Raw genomic sequence first — 20,504 nt, forward strand, 5'->3', positions numbered from 1 at the left:
GAGGGAATTGGGGAATTTTTAGGGGTGATATTTTACAAGATCCTGAAGTGGTTTTAGGTCCAATGAACAGAGCTGAGTGACCCATGCTAGCTCAGGTAGAACAGGGGTAGGGAACCTGCGGCTCTCCAGATGTTCAGGAACTACATAAGAACATAAGAACATAAGAACAAGCCAGCTGGATCAGACCAGAGTCCATCTAGTCCAGCTCTCTGCTACTCGCAGTGGCCCACCAGGTGCCTTTGGGAGTTCACATGTAGGATGTGAAAGCAATGGCCTTCTGCGGCTGTTGCTCCCGAGCACCTGGACTGTTAAGGCATTTGCAATCTCAGATCAAAGAGGATCAAGATTGGTAGCCATAAATTGACTTCTCCTCCATAAATCTGTCCAAGCCTCTTTTAAAGCTATCCAGGTTAGTGGCCATCACCACCTCCTGTGGCAGCATATTCCAAACACCAATCAGTATTGTGAGAAAGTATTGTGAGAAAGAGAGAAAAATTTCTCTCTGTCAACATTTTCTACCCCATTATCTGCATGAATTTTATAGACTTCAATCCATATCCCCCGCTCAGGGCGTCTCACTCTCCAGAGCTAAAGGAGTCCCAAGCAGCTGCCAGCCTTTCCCTCATAAAAAGGAAGGTGCTCCAGTCCCTCAATCATCCCTCGTTGCCCTTCTCTGCACTTTTTCTATCTCTTCAATATATCCTTTTTTGAGATGTATGGTGACCAGAGACTGAACCCACAATTACTCCAAGTGTGAGTAAAGCACCACGTGTTTATATAAAAGAGGCATGACAATCTTTGCAGTTTTATTATCCGAATTCGACTTTCCTGATTATCCCCAGCATAGAGTTTGCCTTTTTTCACAGCTGCCCATGCATGGAGTTGACATGCCCATGGAACTATCAACTAAAAGGCAGCCCAAATCCCTTTCCTGGTCTCTGTGACTGATAGCACTGACCCCTGTAAAGCGATGTATGTGAAGTTTGGATTTTTACTTGCCCCTATGTGCATCACTTTGCATTTTGCTACATTGAACTGCATTTTGCCATTTTCTTAGCCCACTCCACCCTAATTTATCCAAAGGTCCCGGCTTGGAGCTCCTCATGCCAATCCTTTGTGGTTCCCTCCACCACCCCTACATAATTTGAGTATCATCTGCAGAAAACTTGGCCACCAGCTACCACACCCCTACTTCCAGGTCATTTTTATGAATGGAGTTAAAGAGCACTGGTCCCAATACGGATCCTTGGGGGACACCACTCCCCACATCTCTCCATTGTGAGAATTTCCCATTTACACCCACTCTTTGCTTCCTGTTTCTCAACCAGTTTTTAATCCATAGGAGGACTTCCCCTCTTATTCCTTCATTCCTCTGGCAGCATGGCCAATTGGCCATGCTGGTAGGGGCTGATGGGAATTGTAGTTCCTGAACATCTGGAGAGCCGCAGGTTCCCTACCCCTGAGGTAGAAGAAGTAATGTATTGGAGACAATATCAATAGAGAGGTGTCCAGAGATACTGAACACTGAATGTTGGGCTAAGGGGTACTTATAGGAGAAAAGGGATCTTCAAAGTTATGCAGAACAACCCTTTATCTTCCAAGACAAAGGGCAGCCTTACCTTTCCTGGGAAAGACAAGAGAGAAGTGATCAACTTGAGTGTCAATGCTCAAGTTGATGGGTTTAGTACTTAAAATTAATACTTGTGCACTTGGCGTTAATGGGCAGAGCCAAGGAGTGCCTGACCGGGGGGGGGGGAGTTAGCTGACTGAATTACAGCTGTAAGACAATGAAAAATGTAAATAAGGTGGTCTTGAGAGAGAAGTTAGCCAGAGGAAGAAATTAAAATTAGCGCTGGCAGAAACACTTGGAGCAATCACATTAGAAGGTTCTTTGTTTTAGCAAGGTAGATAGTCCAGGGCTGGAGATGGGAAGCAGACTTCTTAGTAGCAGGTATTGTCTTTGCTTTAATCTCTTTGGGAAGGGAGAGACAGGCTATTTTGCAAGGCAGATATGGGTGAGGGCATGACCAGACAAGATTTTCTGATCTTGTGGGTACACTAGCCAATGCAGAGAATGGGCACTGCTATAACCTTTTCAACAAAAAGAACTAAGTAGAATTGTAACTTCCAACTGCCACATGCTGGACTGTCTTTGTTTTAGAATGCTCTGCTTGGGTCCTAATGCCAACCCAGAAGAACTAGGTAAGCCCTAGGACCCAAGCAGAGCATTCTAAAACAAAGACATTCTGGCACATGGTGGATGACATTACGGTTCTACCTAGTTCTTTGTTGAAAAGTGTATAGAACACCAAAAAGGGAGTTGGCTTAAGGAAGGAGGTAGAAAGCTGCAAAGGCACAGGGCTCCCCAACCCACTGCTGAGGTCAATCCTGAGGGTAACAGTACTGTGTTCAGTCTTGGGCATCCCAGTTCAAGAAAAATGTAGAAAAACTGGAATATGTCAAGAGGATGGTTACAAAGATGGTGAGGGGTCTGGAGACCAAGGCCTGTATGGAAAGGAGAAGGGTATATTCAGCCTGGAAAAGAGATAACAGAGAGGTGCTATGATAGCCAAATTTAAGTATTTGAAGTGCTATCAAATAGAGGATGGAGCAGAATTGCTCCAGAAGGTTAGACCAGAGCCAATGAGTTGAAATTAATTCAAAATGGTTTTCAGCCAAATATCAGGAAGAAATTCCAGACAGAGCAGTTCCACAATGTAGCAGGCTTCCTCAGGAGAAGGTGGAATCTCTTTTCTTGGAAGCTTTCCAACAGAGGTTAGATGGCCATCTGACAGCAATGCTGATTTTATGAAGTTAGGCAGATTGTGAGGGGGAGAGCAGGACGGGATGAATCAGTGTTTGGCTCTCATGGCCCTTTCATGCATGCCAAGGTAATGCCAATTGTCACTTTGAGGACAGGAAAGAATTCTCCTTCAACTCATGCTGGCCCAAGGATCCTGAAGGGTTTTTTTTATTTCTCTGGACATATACCAGGGGTTACTGAAGGAGTAGGGTGAGGTACCTGTGAATTTCTTGCATTGTGCATGAAGTTGGACTAGATGAGACTTGGGGGTCCCTCCCAGATCTGTTTTCTGTGTTTTTAAGTCATATGGGCTTACAGTTTCTGAAACATTTAAAATCCGTGATCCTGATGACTAAGAATAACCCAAGAAAGAGTAACACAATATATTTTATTTGTGGTTTAAGAACAAGACTAGCTTTTTAATATACTACATAGCTTGTTTGTCATTTATACAACCATTACTAGAATTACCACAAGTCGAGCACCCTCAGAAATCAAACAATAATCAGTATTCTTTTTTAAACTGTCAAAAGTTTTCCAAAAGAACATTAATTCTCAGAGTAGCAAAATCTTCTACCCATGCATGTGTCAATAACTCTAATATTCCATTCAGCCATGGAGCTTGATTGGTTGTCTTGACCTTAGTCAGTCACTATGCCTCTGCCCAATTGTGAAAATAACAGAGAACAGAAGAATTCTGTATGGTGTTTAACTTCCTTGGAAGAAGGGCAGATGGATATGCAATAGACAGATAACCCCACCAGGATTTGGTTTATGTCAGAAAGGGTCAACTGCCAACCCAGAGGCATGAAATAGTTGTATTTGACCCTGGCAACTCTAACAAATTTTAATCAAGACACACTAAGAAATTTATGTGCAGATTTAAATATAAGGCAAAGATAAAGACTTTCAAATCTGTAAGAGACATTTCAATCTGTAAGAACTATCTCAAGAGATAATTTATACTTACAATATCCAGAAAAGTTATATTTTTATAGTGTGTGTGTGTACACACTTGTGTGCATGTGCACTGTATTTTTGGAAAGCCATCTACTTTGCTATGGAGCCTGACTACACAATACTCAATAATAATAATAATAATAATAATAATAATAATAATAATAATAATAATAATAATAATAATAATAATAATAATAATAAAATAAAACCTCACTTCCTTTGCATACCCATTGTTATGGACCAATCAGCTCCAAGAGTTACTGAAGACTCCTCTGATGAAGAGTCAGAAGGCAGCCTTGGCTCATATAAGAACATAAGAACATAAGAACTAGCCTGCTGGATCAGACCAGAGTCCATCTAGTCCAGCATTCTGCTACTCGCAGTGGCCCACCAGGTGCCTTTGGGAGCTCACATGCAGGATGTGAAAGCAATGGCCTTCTGCTGCTGCTGCTGCTCCTGAGCACCTGGTCTGCTAAGGCATTTGCAATCTCAGATCAAGGAGGATCAAGATTGGTAGCCATAGATTGACTTCTCCATAAATCTGTCCAAGCCCTTTTTAAAGCTATCCAGGTTAGTGGCCATCACCACCTCCTGTGGCAGCATATTCCAAACACCAATCACACGTTGCGTGAAGAAGTGTTTCCTTTTATTAGTCCTAATTCTTCCCCCCAGCATTTTCAATGAATGCCCCCTGGTTCTAGTATTGTGAGAAAGAAAGAAAAATTTCTCTCTGTCAACATTTTCTACCCCATGCATAATTTTATAGACTTCAATCATATCCCCCCCTCCAGGCGTCTCTCCCTCTCCAAAGCCGGGAGTCCCAAAGCTGCAGCCTCTCCTCATAAGGAAGGTGCTCCAGTCCCTTCAATCATCCTCGTTGCCCTTCTCTGCACTTTTTCTATCTCTTCGATATCCTTTTTTTGAGATGTGGCGACCAGAACTGAACACAGTACTCCAAGTCTTGCGGTCGCACCACTGCTGCTTTTATATAGGGGGCATGACTTTAATCCTTACCCAGTTTTATTATCAATTCCTTTCCTAATGATCCACAGCATAGAGTTTGCCTTTTCACAGCTGCCATGCATTGAGTTGACATTCCCATGGAACTATCAACTTAAGGCGCGTAAATTCGCTTTCCTGGTCTGTGACTGATAGCACTGACCCCTGTAAGCGATGTTATGTGAAGTTTGGATTTTTTTGCCCCTATGTGCATCACTTTACATTTTGCTACATTGAACTGCATTTGCCATTTCTGAGCCCACTCACCTAATTTATCAAGGTCCGCTTGGAGCTCTTCGCAATCCTTTGTGGTTCTCACCACCCTACATAATTTGGTTTCATCTGCAAACTTGGCCACCACGCTACCCACCCCTACTTCCAGGTCATTTTATGAATAAGTTAAAGAGCACTGGTCCCAATCTGAGGATCAGCAGGGGACACCACTCCCTACATCTCTCCATTGTGAGAACTTCCCATTTATACCCACCCTTTGTTTCCTGTTCCTCAACCAGTTTTTTAATCCATAGGAGGACTTCCCCTCTTATTCAGCTTCATTGCTGAGTTTTTCTCAGCAGTCTCCTGATGAGGAACTTTGTCAAAAGCCTTTTGGAAATCCAAGTAGACAGTGTCCACTGGTTCCCCCTTATCCACATGTCTGTTTACACCCTCAAAGAACACTAGTAAGTTTGTAAGACAGGACTTGCCTCTACAAAGCCATGCTGTGACTCTTCCTCAGCAGGTCTTGCTTTTCTACATGTTTAATAATTTTATCTTTAATGATAGATTCTACTAATTTACCAGGAACAGATGTCAAGCCCCTGACTGGCACTGTAATTTTCTGAGTCCCCCTAGACCCTTTCTTAAAGATTGGTGTGACATTGGCCATCTTCCAGTCTTCAGGGATGGAGCCTGAGTTTCAGGGATAAGTTGCATATTAATGTGAGAACATCAGTAATTTCATGCTTGGCAGGCTCTTTAAGGGAACTCTTGGATGAATGCAATCTGGAGCCAGGGGATTTGGTAGCATTTAGTTTTATCAATGGCTGCCAGAACTTCTTCCTTGTCTACCACTTTATCTTTGCTAGTTCCTCAGTTTCACCTCCTAAGAAGCTTGGTTCAGGTGCAGGAATTATCCTCACCTCCTCTTGGGTGAAGAGAGATGCAAAGAATTCATTCCAGCTTCTCTGCAATCTCCCTGTCATGTCTTTTAGCACTTTTACCTTTTTGTTCCTTCACATCATCTAAAGGGGCCTACCTGGCTACTAGCTGGCTTCCTGCTTTTTGATGTACTTGAAGAACTGTTTGTTTTGCTAGTCTTTGATGTTAGCAGCCATGCGTTCCTCATAATCCCTTGCGTTTTGCCTCCCACTTACAGCTAACTTGGCTTTCTCTTTTTGCCACCATTTGTGTTCTCTCTGGTATTCTTCATCAGTTAAGTTGAGACTTCCATTTTCTAAAAGACATCTTTTTTTTCTAATAATTTCCTCAACCTCCTTATTTGTTAACCATGGTGGCTTTCTTTTGGACTGGTAGCTGCCTTTCCTAACCCTCTTGCTGAACACATTCCAGCTGAGCTTTTAAGACTGTGTTTTTTAAATAACCTCCAAGCACCCTTGGACATTTTTGACTCTCTTAATTTTCCCTTTCAGCTTCCTGCGCACTATCCATCCCTACATCTTTGAGAAATTTCCCTTTCTGAAGGTAGATGTAACTACATTAGTAGTTGTCACTTGTTAAGCAATGCTGAGATACTTCAGAATCTGGTAGCATTGTGGTAAGCTGTTCCCTATCCCGACTCAAACAGCAACACTGACTTCCCGCACCAGGTCCTGGGTCCCACATAGAATTAGATCTAGGATCACATCTCCCCTGGTTGGTTCTACAACCATCTGCTCTAAGCCACAGTCATTTAGCATATCCAGGAATGTTCTCTCCTTACTATTAAAATCGCCCATTACCACGACGTTTTTGCTTTTGTTGGCCTCTCTAATTTCTTTTTCCATCTCAGAATCCTCTTGTGCACTTTGGTCAGGGGGACGATAATATATTCCTAATGTTAAACTATGCTTCACCCCTGGTATTGATATCCACAGTGCTTCTGAAGAGTAATCAGCTCCCCCTGCATTGTCTATTTTATGTGACACTATGCTCTCTTTGATATAGAGGGCCACCCCACCCCCAATACGCCCTGTCCTATCCTTCCTGTAGAGCCTGTAACCTGGGATAATAGCATCCCACTGGTTCTCCTCATTCCACCATGACTCTGTGATGCCCACTATATCAATGTCCTCCTTCAGAAACTCTGTACTCCAGCTCTCCCCATTTTAGGTCGAGATGCTTCTACTATTAGCATAGAGACACTTGTATACTCTGTGTCTAACCTGCCGAGATTTATGTGTTTTGCCCTCTAGCCTTTTGTAGACACTATCACTTATCACATTGCTGTGCTCCCACACTTGTATGTGGTTGATTTAGAAAAACCTCCTCTCTGTCTACATCCCCGTGGCCTCTGTATTCGGGAACCCGAGAAGTCACCTTTCCAAGCTCCTGTCGGCTTTCCCCAAAGGATCAGTTTAAAAGCTGTTCTGCCACCTTTTTTTAATGTTGGCGCCAACAGCCCTGGTTCCTCTTTGGTTAAGATGAAAGCCCGTCCCAGCACTTTTGTACCAGGCCTGCGCACTTATCCCAAAAGGTTCCCCAGTTCCCTGACAAAGCTGGGAAACCCTCTGCCTTACACACCACCTTCTCATCCACGCATTTGAGACCCTGTATCTCCGCTTGCACCTACTGGCTTCGCCTCTGCTGGCGTGGAACAGAGTAGCATTTGGGAGAATGCCACCTTGGGGGGTCCTGGATTTTTAACCTTTTTCCTAGCAGCCTAAATTTAGCTTCCAGAACCTCCAGGCTACATTTCCCAATGTCATTGGTACCAATGTGGACCACAACTGCTGACTCCACCCCAGCACTGTCTAATGGCTACCTATCTAGACGAAGCGTGACATCCGCAACCTTCGCACCAGGCAGGCAAGTCACCATGCGGTCATCACGCCTGTCACAAACCCAACTCTCTATATTTCTAATGATTGAATCACCCACTACTTCTGCCCTAGTGGCAGATAGTCATACATGTGACACTCAGTGCAAAACACTGGAAAGCCCCCCTCCCCCTGCTGGCTTCCTGCCTTCATATCTAATTTTGTTTAGATATTCAAATACTGATTTTAATTAGTGCCTCCCTCTTAAGGTTTGTATACCTTGTACTATCCCTTAAAATATGTTCTTATTTAGTAAAACACCTGCGCACGCCGTTAGGCGCGCGCTGCTGGTTCCAGAGACTAACTGAAAAGATTTTAAAATGTGAGAAGCCCCACCCCTTCAGCACTAACTGAAAAGATTTACAAATGTGAGAAGCCCCACCCCTTCAGCACTAACTGAAAAGATTTACAAATGTGAGAAGCCCCACCCTTTCAGCAGCTTATCCACCAATCAGCAGCCCTAGCACAAGGAGAAAAAAAGAGAAACCCCCTGTTTAAAATACACTGTTTAAAAGATGTGGCTTTAAGAAAAGCCCTCTGTAAAGAAAAATCAGAGCTCCTCAGCCCTTTCTGGCCCACTGCTGTCCTCCACTGCTCCTCTTCTCTGCTGGTTCCAGAGACATATCTATAGCCAATAGCAGAAGTGATACAGGGGGAAGCAACCCATGTGGGGGTCAGATATAAACCCACAGCTAGAAACCTGAGCAGTGACCCTTCTGCCCTCCAATTCTGAGCCAACTGTGGAAAGTCAGATGTCAGTCTGCTCAGCTTTCTCATCACCAGAGCCCAAGAAGCAACATAGCAGGATAAAACGCAGGGCCATACAGAACAGGAAACGAATTGTGTGCCTGGCAGCCCAGCACAGGCCCTGCATGGCCAACAACTATGAGTATTTGCAGGAGCAGGTCTGAGGCACACAGCAGGTGCGTAGCATTGCAGGCCCTCTGAATAGCATTGCGTTTATAAGCAGCCAGAAAGGGAATAGCTGCAAGGAAGCAGCATGTCACATTGACACTGACTGTGTGGCATCTGCTCTGAAGTGTGTTTTGTCTTGACCTTGATCTGAAACTCTGGACTCATACTTTTGGATTACCTACCATGAGTTTGGAAATGTTTGATGGTTGACTTTTGGAACTGGTGTTTGACTGTGGAAACACACAGTGTGCATGCAAGGGTGGGCATGTGTACTGGGGAACTATGACAACAGCAGAATTAGGGATGCATGCGCCATGAAAGCACTTTTTAAATTCCCAGACCACACTACAGGAAAAATTCTTTTTGCTAGTGAATTTCAGATAGTTCTGTTTGCCTCACCTTTTCTTCAACGTTTGGTCGAGGTCCGAATGCTGTTGTCGAGTTGCTAAAGAAATAAATTCAGCCTTACTGCAATCATGAGAAAACGACTTCATATGGTAAGTGGCTCCCTTTCAGATTCTGCTGAACTTTGCTATATTGATCCATCATTTGTTGAGTTATCATAATGAGGCAACTTGGGGAGGTACCTAAGGAACACCAGAAGGTAGAAAACATGGCACCTTCCCTTTTCACAGGAGTGTTGCACCACACACAGATTATGCCAGTACTGAAACAGCCTATATGGACTTCCTAGTGGATGCCAGGGTATTTCTCTTGGTGGTCCAATTCATTCACCAACTGTGTCTGGCTTCAGAGAGGGCTCACTCCTTCATTGTTATTACCCCTACACTGCAAAAAAAATTCTTCTAGCCTAATTCTTCTGTAATTTCAGTAAAACTGTTCTATTTTGGGTGGATTTGAGTGAAATGTCCTGAAAAGGATATTCCTTTTGTGCAATTATCTCTTGTTTTCTTTAATATGGTTGTTATCTTGGTATATTGTATTGCAGGATTGCTTCATACCAAAGAAGCAGAACATATATGTTTAAATGAGTGAATAAAATAAAATCAAAATTGTTATTTTCAGTTAAATGCTTGCAATGTAGTCACCCATGCACCCTTAGTTCATTGTGTCACTGTACTACAGGTTTTGCCAAGCTGTGTTCATGCAACACTATATATTATTTGAGTAAACATTTGCATAATAAATAGGACTTATGGAAAAATATTAACATATAAGATTAGTGTTAAAAGACTAAAATGTTTCAAGAATACAGATACCGTGAGAAAATCTGCCGGTTATTTATCTCTCATAAGTAAAAATCTACAATACTTTTGATGTAAGGTCACTAGAATTTTCAGATCAGAACATGGAAATTACAAACTAGAATATTTAGCTCTACTGATTAAATATTTGGCCCAGACTTACCAATCAGTTGATTGGTATACCCATTAGAATTTACTGTCCTACCTATTAGATAATGAATCATACTGCTTGAAGAAAGGAAAGCTTTTAAAAATTATTTTTATTTCTGGTCTTGTGCCAATTGTGCAGGAGATGTGAACAGCCCAGATTTACTCATGACTGCCAAGTAGTTAATGGATACTAATATATATCATTGTGGCTGCAGAATGATTTGGAATGCAGTAGAGAATGTATTATATGGGTATGGTTAAACACAGAGAATGTTTCATCCACAGCAACTGAAATAAAGGTATTGTAAGTCAATAGGAATTATTCTTTCAGTTTAACAAATGTACTATAATTAGGACTTTAAAGTGTCTTTTTCTTCATACAGAGTATGTTGGGTTTATGGGGTATATTAGTACTTCCCGCAAATGTCTGCACCCTTTTCAATAAATACCGGTAATCAAATATGTAAATCCAATTCCAATGGGATGGTATATATGCTTTGTGCAAAAACAATGTACAAACTTTATTTCATTTTAGTGAAAAAAAGAAACACTTATTTTATAATGACACTAAAATTGAGAAATAAGCAACTTTGCCAAAGTCCTTAGATATTTCATAATTAAGATATGGTATTTGTGTGGAAGCCAAACCATGCTGATTCTTCTCACCACTGTCATGAGGGGTCACGGTTTCAGCTGCAGCTTCTCTTGATGTCAATGTTAACACAGTTTCTCAAGGATTAACTTTGGGAGGATGTGCACATAGTTCCCCCATAGTTCAGGGCTTCACCTCAGCAGTCCCACACAGTTAGGGTAATATGAGGACAGAGTAAGCGGCACCATAATGAGGTTTCCCTGCTTCAAATCTAACATGGAATGCTGGAATCAGTGTTCTAGGGAAGCTCTTTCAAGCTTTGAGATTTCTAAGTAGTACAGAAGGCTACTTGCACAAGACTATACAAGTTCACAATTGTATTTTAAAGTTGTTAAAAGTATAATTATATATCAGCAAGCAATAATGATTAACAGTTTCCATCAAAAGCATATACAGATGGCTGTAAGTTCACAGCAAATGTATTGGAGACAATACATTTCTCATTTGCCAACAATTTCTGTATCATAAACCATGGTGCTTTTGTTCTTTAAGAAGAAGCCAGGAATGCCCGCTGCAGTGCTGTAAATTAGACTCACAATGGATACCAAGATGAGACGTTATTTCTGTATTAAGGTGCACCAATTATAATATTATCCTGATTTCTGACAGTCTGTTCTTCATTATAAAAAACAGGACAAGTTTAACAGTACAAAGAAGGACAACACAATATATCTGTGACATTTTTTCCCCTGCCTGAAGTACATACAAAAGCTGTTCCCAGTATGCTTGTATGCCATGTCACTTTAAACAAGTAAAATCATGTCTTGAAAAGTGTTCAGAAATACTCATCAGGCTTCAAGAAACAAACAATGTTTGCTAACACATCACATCCCTCTGTTCTCTGTCCTTACTAATATTTGTTCTATTAATGGCTCATCTAATGAGCCCCATCCATGACTTGAGGCAAATAGGGTTACTTAAATCTTTGGAATCTGCCTTTCCCTGTGTTTCTCAACACCTAACAGTCATGAGAGGGGATTGGTATCTCTTGTCTGACGTTCACATCCAACAAATCCCAAACACTTGGAATGATATTTTTCATTCTTGTATAAATCTGAAGTATATCTGGTCTTGTAGCCTTTTCCTCAAGCATCTATACTCTTGCTACCAAAAGTCCCCCATGCAAAATCCATATTATTCCTATAGAATTTTCTTACATTTTCAGTTGGCCGTAAAGAAGCAAAGGGAAAGTTAGAACAGCACTATTTATAAAAAGCATTACAATTTTCATGTCAGTCAACTGACAAGTCAAGTATTCTAAACTGAATATTTGATCAAATATTGCATGAACTCAAAAATCCCACTTTGTAGTTAGCAGTTTATTTCATGATGATATCATTTGCTAGCAAGGTCAGGAAAGCCACACCTAGCCCCTAGAGGCTACCTGCTGTACCAGGCATCTCCAAGTAGGAAACGTTGACTTGCTGCCTACTCACACATTGGCCAACAAAAATTGACTTCTCTGACTGGATTCTGGTGTTTTAGGATATATATTAATGAAAAGTCCAGAGAATCATTCACATTAGTGCATCAAGTATCTAAAATGGCTGAAATTACAATAAATCACTAAATTTAAGTAAACTAATGTCATTGCTTCACAATTCATCTAACAGTTATTACAATTATAATATGAACATTTGTTAATTAAAATAGCTTGCTGTTATAATTAAATTAAAACTTCAAAAATATTGAACTGTTCAACCAAGCAAATGGCCAACCCTAGATAGCTTCATCACTTCATGTGACTTGCAACCATTCCTGCATTCTTTGGTTCTATCAGAGTACTAGGCTGCATTCATATTTCATGATAAACCATAAGCATACAAACCTAGGGTTGCCTCAAAACCACCACATGGTTGCATCTTCACTCCTTGCCTGCCTTCCACAAGAATCTCCAGTTGGGTGTCTTGAGCACTTCTGTACTGACTGACTGCTATCAAATAATCATTGGATATACAAGTAACTTGCTGTTGGTTGACTGCAGCAACAGGACAAGCCTCTTTGAAAATCTTCATAATGCTATCAGTGGGGGAGCAGAGGAGAAGCACACTAGCCACAGTACAGTTTCATCTGCAGTTTTTCTATGTTAGAGCAGGTTCTGATTTTTCAAAATTAGATGGACAACAAAAATTGGAGGCTGACTGAATCCCACATACTTGCCCAAATGCAGTGATGGCAAACCTTTTTGAGACCAAGTGCCCAAATTGCAACCCAAACCCCACTTATTTATCTCAAAGTGCCAACCCGGCAATTTAACCTGAATGCTGAGGTTTTAGTTTAGAAAAACCGGTTGGCTCCCTCTTCCTCCGTCCTACCCCCTCGAGCAGGGGCCAGCCTGCTCTAGCCTTCAGCAAGTCCCACGCGCACTGCTCTGTGCCTCTCTAGCATCTCTGCCTCCTCTGCGCGCCCCCCCTCGGGCAGCAGCCACCCGGAGCACAAGCACCAGGCCCGTTGTGCTCAGTGGCCCAGGCCAACCTAGATGTGTGTGTGGGGGAGGGTGTGATTTTTTGTCCCCCACATGATGAACTCTGTGTGCGTGTGCCCACAGAGAGGGCTCCGAGTGCCACCTCTGGCACCGTGCCATAGGTTCACCATCACTGCCCTAATGCCTAATGAGCTACATTTGATTTCACAGGACACAAGTTGTGCAAGCCTGTTCAGTGCTTTAACTTCCTGCTCACAGATTCTCACCCACCATTTAATTGCATTCATTCAACTTTTTTCTGAAATAAAGTAAAAAGCTATTTGTTTATGGGCACAAGGGGAATTTGTAGCAAATTTGTTTTTGGAGTAATTAGAGTAATATATTCAATTAATACTATTATGAAGTGAACTCTTTTGTCTCACTACATTCTCTCCCTCTCTAAAGCCTTGAGTCACACAGCAAAGCTTTTGCAAATTACAAGGCAGCAAAGAGACGGGCCTAAGGTGATGTGCTTGGAAGGGAGAGGGAGTGGATTCAGAAACTGACAGCGATATTCAAAAGTTGCTCACTAGGATAACCTGAGCCACTCACATGTTTTCAGCCTACCTCACAGGGTTGTCAATGTGAGGACAGAACGGAGGAGATCAGAACATTGTTAAGTACCTATAAGTCCATGCAAAGAAGAAAGGCAGGATATAAATAAAGTAAATAAATAATGTTTCTCATCCACTCTACACTGCTTTCTCTGTATACAGGAGGCCACAAGGATTGTATAACTAACAAATTAGCTGACTGAGACACCACAACAATCATGATAATCTATCAAGCAATATACTCTAGTTGAAATCCTGATTTAGCACATATCATTATGCATGGTTTGCCACACTACAAAAATTCAGATGTAACAATAAATCAAGGTTTGATAAAACCACAGTTAATTGTGATGTCTGAATTCAGCCCTGAACAATTATCAAGGAAGTATTTTCATACTGTTACAATGTGTTTCACTGATAATTACTGAGAGAATTTTTCTGTATACTCTGGTGTGGCTTCAGACCAACTCTCTTGAAGACTATAATAATACAAAGGAAGCTACAAATGTTTTAATAAATCATATCAAGGTCCATACTTATATACCACCTCCTAAAATATGTGGGGATACACCAACACACAGAATGCTAACAGTCAGTTTTTAGAACAGCAGGTGGAAGAACAGAAGCAGACTGGGAAATAGGCCTGCTCAAATCCCTGAAAACCTAAATAATTCTGAAGTCAAAGTATTGGTACTTGTAAGGGAGAATGTGTTAACTGCTCCTCATTGTAGCAATTCCTTGAAAGCCCCTGTCTTGTCATCATATCGAATACTGAAGTAGGTGGTTCATGAAAGCAAAACAAAAAACCAGACAAGGGATGTATGAGTTTTTATGTACCTTGGGGATTCCCACATTATGTAGGAAAAAAATAACTCTGTAAATCAAAAGAAAAGGACACAGCCCCAAACACAGCCTTTTGAAAATTGGGTTTATTCCAGAAGGTAGAGAATGCTGAGAGCAATACACTTGTGTTGAAATGAAGTGAGAGGGAAAACTAGTCTTTTCAAGACACTGAGAGATTGTAGAATCTTGGAGGAAAAGATTTTGTCTCTCCAGTCCATCCAAATTTCTCACAAAAGCCTACTTATTTATAATGTTGAACTCTTTAAACTGGAGGTGCTTACCATAAATTATGCCCTTACATTTATAATGCCATATCCATGATAAAATTAGTTCCCTGAAAACAATGTTATTACAACAGCACAAAACCACAGAATATTATGATACTATTATTTAATTACACAAAATGCATAGTATGAAGTCCTGAATCATACACAAAAAGAATCTTGATACAACCTATATTAGACCTGCTCAAATTCCCTTTAAAATTAGAACTGTCAAAAACGAAGTTGCTGTCTTTTTACATGCAGCGGTTTCATCCTGCACATTTTTGCAGTTGATTGGCTCCTCTTGTTTCTTACCTGACTTGCATCCAAATACTTGTTGACTGTAGCAAGTGTGAGCCTACTGACATTCTTAATCATGTGTGCTGAGAGATCGGAATATATTCCACCAGCAATTCATTCTGAGCTTAAATATGTTAACACCTTTAAATTCATGTGAAAATCAAGCTACTTGTGCATAAAATAACATTATTGCAAAGGGACGTGCAATAGGACATAAACTTAACAGGTTTCATCAAAGCCAGTTTCTTCTAGGACTGTTGCTGGGCAAGAGCATGCAACTAAAAGGTTCAAGAGAGCAACCACATGGAAAGGAGAGGGAGAAAGAAAAGAATCAGTCTGGAAGCAAAGGAAAACAGATGGAGGGGACAAGCAGTATCTTGCCATGATGACATCGCAATTTACAGATTTCAATAAACCACACAAAAGAAAGTAGTGCACATATCACTTACATTAATCAACCATTCATGGATTAGTGAAGTTACGACTCAAGTGATCCCAATCTATGAACTTTTTAACACAAATTCAGTTATGCAAAAAATATGGAATATAGTTAAAAACCATGATCTCCACATGTAATCCTAGAAAGGAGCTCCATTTTAAAAGGGGAGGGGGGCACTAAACATACACTTGAGGTCAGATGAGGTATCTTAAGGTGCATTAGAGCTGCATTCAAATAAAATAAACAAATTCTATTCCTTAAATGTCATAATTGGGGACAGGGAACATTACATTTTTGTGGTAGATTTCACAGACATACTCTTTGTATCAGTAATTCAATTGCTATGTATTGCAAAGCTACCAGTGAAATACCTAACTAAAATTTACCTTCCCCTCTACCCCAACCTGGCTTAAAAAACAATTAATTACCGGGCGTTCCAGGACCTTGCTGCCTACTGAGTTTTGACTTTTAAGAATTCCAATTCTGACACAGCATCATTGTTTGCAACGCTGGGTACATATCCCCAGCATTGGCAGAGCAGCAGCAGCAGTCACTACAACTAGTATGAGTGAAACATCACCTACACATGCTTCCTAAATCAGTGCACTCATCCACAAAACATCAGTACAACCATCTGCTTCTCATGTATTTACCTGTTAAAACTGAGCAGAATTAAATAGCTCCAACTTGCTTGCCAAGTATAAGATTCTGCTTTATTTACAGAAGAACAAAACCATTGCTGGTGCCACCACTGCAAACACATATTCTTAAAACTGGCCAGTACAACTCTATCACAAGGGAAATGTTACAGCATTGGAAGTATTCATTTGTTGCCTCATTTTAATGACTTTCTATGTACAGATAGCCTAGAGAGGTGTGAAATGAATAAACAGGGAAGCAACAAGGATATCTTTCTTTTTGAAAAACAGGTCCTGAGAAATAAATTAGCATTGTAGTGCAAGAACTCTAGCCTAATCTCAACTCTGTTATAAACAGATTTTAGGACTGCAATAATTTACAAATGTTCAAGTCAGAACTCAATCTTTCCACAGGTAGATATGATATTGACACCTAAGTACATCTAAGTACCTTTTATGCAGCTTTTATTTTAATTATTAAGTTTTTCAAAATCCAATACAGGAAGCTAAGGAAGCAAACATCCAGCAGTTTGTATCCAATATAACAACAGTCCCAAACAAAGAGGGTAGTTTTGGCCAAGGATGTTGAAGCAAACTAGAAAAGTACTTGAAGTTTTTATGCTGAATAGACAGGTTTGAAAAACTTCTAGCTATCATAAAAAACGTACATTGTGTCGGACAAGACCCCATATCTGGCCCTACGCAGTTACGTTTATAAAGACTGGTAAGGGAAGAAACCCAAAGAATCAGGCTTTAGACAGCAGGAAATGTTTTACTGTGCAGAACACAGGGTGTTTCTCTAAAAGAGTCACACCTAACCAGACAAAGACCTTTATATTTTATAGGTACAAAGAATACATACGACATAATTCATAATCATACCCGCATACATAACCCATATAATCATATTTCTCCCACATATGCTTTCTTCCTTAGCATTAAAATCAAACTGGCTTGTCTGATCCTTCTTTACACAGCTGGAAATTTCCCTTCTATCTGCCCATATGCAAGGGGCAGCAATAAACTGAATTCTGTCTTTTTGGTTTCCATCCAGATAACCAGTTCCCAATATTTCTAAAGGTAGGTTAGAATCAGAAAGTTCCCTCTCACAGGGTAAAAGATCTCACATACATTCCAGAGATCATTTTTAAAAGTTAACAATGATTTTGACAATTATAATATGTGATTCTAGTAGAATACTAGAATATATATATTTTCAGTGTTCATTAAAATATAGAAAAACACATTTTCAATTATCTGATCAGATTCCTCTCTATTCCTCTCTAACTTTTGAGCTCTTAATTCCTGTGCCCATTCACGTAGGCCATCTTATTTATTTGGGTAGACCCAAATTAGATATGCTCTCTCACATCTCTAAACCTGTTCTGCGATGTTATAAATTCCTTAGTGATAAAATCTTTTCTTGCCTGCATGACCCATTGGCCTAGAGAGAAAACCCTCTTGAATCCTTGGTTTTATAAATCCCTTATTCTGTAATATGAAATACTATTTTTAGACCTTGGTTCTCCTACCTCACAATTGTTTTAATACTGTAAACTAAAGACTTTAAAATACTGAAAAGAGACTCTGCATTATACAGGTCTGCTACTGTCCCCTCAGTCCTCTTCTTTTTCCCCACCCACATCCCTTCTCACTCCCAAACTTGGCAGGAAATAGTTTTCCTGATACCTTAACCATTTCAGTTCTGTTTCATGCTATATTTCTTTCTTGTCTAACAGCACAACAGCCACAGCAAGACATTATTATCTATGCAGTCTTCTTCTTTCTCCAAACACATTATAGGCCCACACTGCAGAATAAAAACTGAATATCCAAAACATGATATATACATATGAAACATTCTTAAAATTTACATTGAAGGCTGTATTCTGTGATTTATTTCAAAGCATTTCAAATCACTGATAATGCTAAGTTCCATTAGACCTAAATTCACCAAATCTCAGAAGTTACAAGGACACAGAGCTGCAAATGGATGCATGCTTTCTCAAAAGTAAGTCCAACTGAATTAAAGAGGACTTTCCCCAAGTAATTGTTTAGAAGACTGAAGCTTTGGTTAGAAAATTCTGGAAATCTTAGAAATCTGACAGCAGATAATCTAAATTTGTAACAACTAAGGTAATGTTCAAAAGCAGTTCTTCCCAGGATTTACTATTTCTGCCAAGTAAAACAACATATATACATATAAATATATATTATATTTAAAAAACAGATAAAATCATATATATATGAATATAAATATCAATGCAATCCCCTATGTTATACACTGAAGCTGCTGTCTTAATACTGGTTATTTATTCCCCATTCTAAATTAGTTACCATCTGCTTGATTTCAACTGAAATCTCTCTGCTTGCTTTACCTACTGCAGAAAGGAATGCTGTGTGGAAACACTGTGTGTGTGTGTGTGTGCGCGGGGGGGGGGGGGGATTCCTTGCAGCAGGATGCCAAGAAGGAAAAGCCCTCCATACAGTTGCAACCATTTGCTTTTTACCACTTAATCCTTCCGACTCAATCTCAGATCATTTCCAGGGAACATTGCAAGTTAGAACAAGGTACACATATCCATTAATCTTTCATTGCTTTCAGAGTGGGTACTCAAAAAGAGAGAGTCTTTATTCTGAAAACAAAATCAAAGCGGCACAGAAAAGGACAACACTGAAACCTCTTACCTCGCTCAGCTCTGCAGAGGAGTCATTTCCATATTTCATGACAACTCCAGAATTCATGATGAGACTTTCCAGGGCTTGATTGCTTTCTGTGGATTTTAAGGTTTCCAAACCTTGCCCTGGAAGATTCAACACTTCCTTCTTCTCTGAGCTTCTCCTGTCTTGCACATTTTGTTCTAGACAGCCATTTTCACTCAACATTTAGATAGTCTAAAAATTAACAATGCATAGGGTCTCCTAAAGAGAGACAAAAAACTGACTGTCGGTTCACAAACAATCCATTGCTGGTAGTTACTCATTAAAGCACTGCAGAGTGCATAGCGAGACAGAGCACAGACAGGCTGTAACGATCAGGCTACTAAAACTGCTTGGGAGAGCAGGCTTCAGCTTTATGCCTTCATTCTCCCCCTCAGCTAGATCGGAAAGCATCTCTCAAAGGATTTCAAAGCATTTGGAAATATTTGGGGAGCCTCAGACCGACAATCATAGCCACAAGCTCAGAGCACCAGTTAGGTCCTATCAGGAGGTAGGAAAAGAACAAGACACGGACCTATCCTGCTGTTCATGCGAAAGTTTCCCCTTCCAGGGAGCCTGGAGTTGTAAGTGGTTTATGATCAAACACAGCTGTCTTGCTGCTGGCTACAGGGTGCATGGAAGGGGCGGTGCCAAAGGGAGGAGGAACTACAAGGAGAACAGGGAGGGGGAAGGAGAAAGGACACATGTTATATAGAAAGCTCACTTTGGAATTTCAGGCACATTCCCAGAGTTTCAAATGCTAATTAAAAATTACAATAAAAAGCACAAACCTAAATAAATGTGAAGCGTCAACTGGAATACCAGTCCTTCATTTCCAATTAAGCAACCTTCCCTTTGTGATTCAGAAGAAAGCTACTACAAAAACTAAGAAGCTCAATTAAATTTTTACAAGCATGGAGGGCAGATATTATTGGATAGCTTTTCAAAGAGCCTGAATGAAACTAAGAAATGAAGCAACACCAGTTCTTAAACCAGAGTCAAACAATTCAAAGTAGTCCATAAAAAATGTGACACCAACTTGTACGAAAACTCCCAGTTCATAGAAAAAGCCAATCACTACTATGAAAAGGTGGCTGCAAGTGTGGTACCCAAATATCCTTCCAACAGGACCTGGACTCATAAACGGTCATAGATGTAGCAATGTGATAAAGCTAATCGCCACCAAGTAATCTACCTTTTAAAACCAGAATTTTTTTCTGAAACACACATCACATGATGAAAATTCCTAGTACTACATGACAAACATTTCATGTGTCACAAAAGTTGAAGGGCAGATGGTTTTCAAATTCATGGTTCTCCAATCACACCATCCTCTTACATTCACTGTAAATTAAAAACATACTTCTAAAATAGAGTAAACCCAGTTCCAGCTTCTAATTCATATGACTTGGGGCAAAGGCACTAAATACTACAGTCACAAAAAAGTAAATTATGGCACATCAACCCTCCCTCTCCAAAACTGGTTGCACTAGATTATACAATTGCCCGGGCTGGAGGCAATTGTGGAGCTGCCCAGCTACTAGGAAAACTGCTGAGTAGGAAAAAAATGAAAATAAAAATAAT

The 20,504-nt window shown here is 40.4% G+C and overlaps 1 protein-coding gene across 2 annotated transcripts in view; it reads right to left on the reverse strand.

The window, feature by feature from the left end:
- Nucleotides 1-20,504, reverse strand: part of MCC (MCC regulator of WNT signaling pathway) — a 240,601-nt gene that overhangs the window by 167,121 nt on the left and 52,976 nt on the right. The window contains exon 1 of one of the 2 annotated variants that reach the window (XM_048503355.1): nucleotides 18,909-19,501. The exons of the other annotated variant lie outside the window; for it this stretch is intronic. Coding sequence (XP_048359312.1) covers nucleotides 18,909-19,106 — 198 coding nt within the window. The 5' untranslated portion in view covers nucleotides 19,107-19,501. Of the gene's footprint in view, nucleotides 1-18,908; nucleotides 19,502-20,504 lie in introns of those variants that run through there. 2 annotated transcript variants of the gene reach the window in all.

This window comes from Sphaerodactylus townsendi, linkage group LG07, assembly GCF_021028975.2.
Source record: "Sphaerodactylus townsendi isolate TG3544 linkage group LG07, MPM_Stown_v2.3, whole genome shotgun sequence".
Lineage (NCBI taxonomy): Eukaryota > Metazoa > Chordata > Lepidosauria > Squamata > Sphaerodactylidae > Sphaerodactylus > Sphaerodactylus townsendi.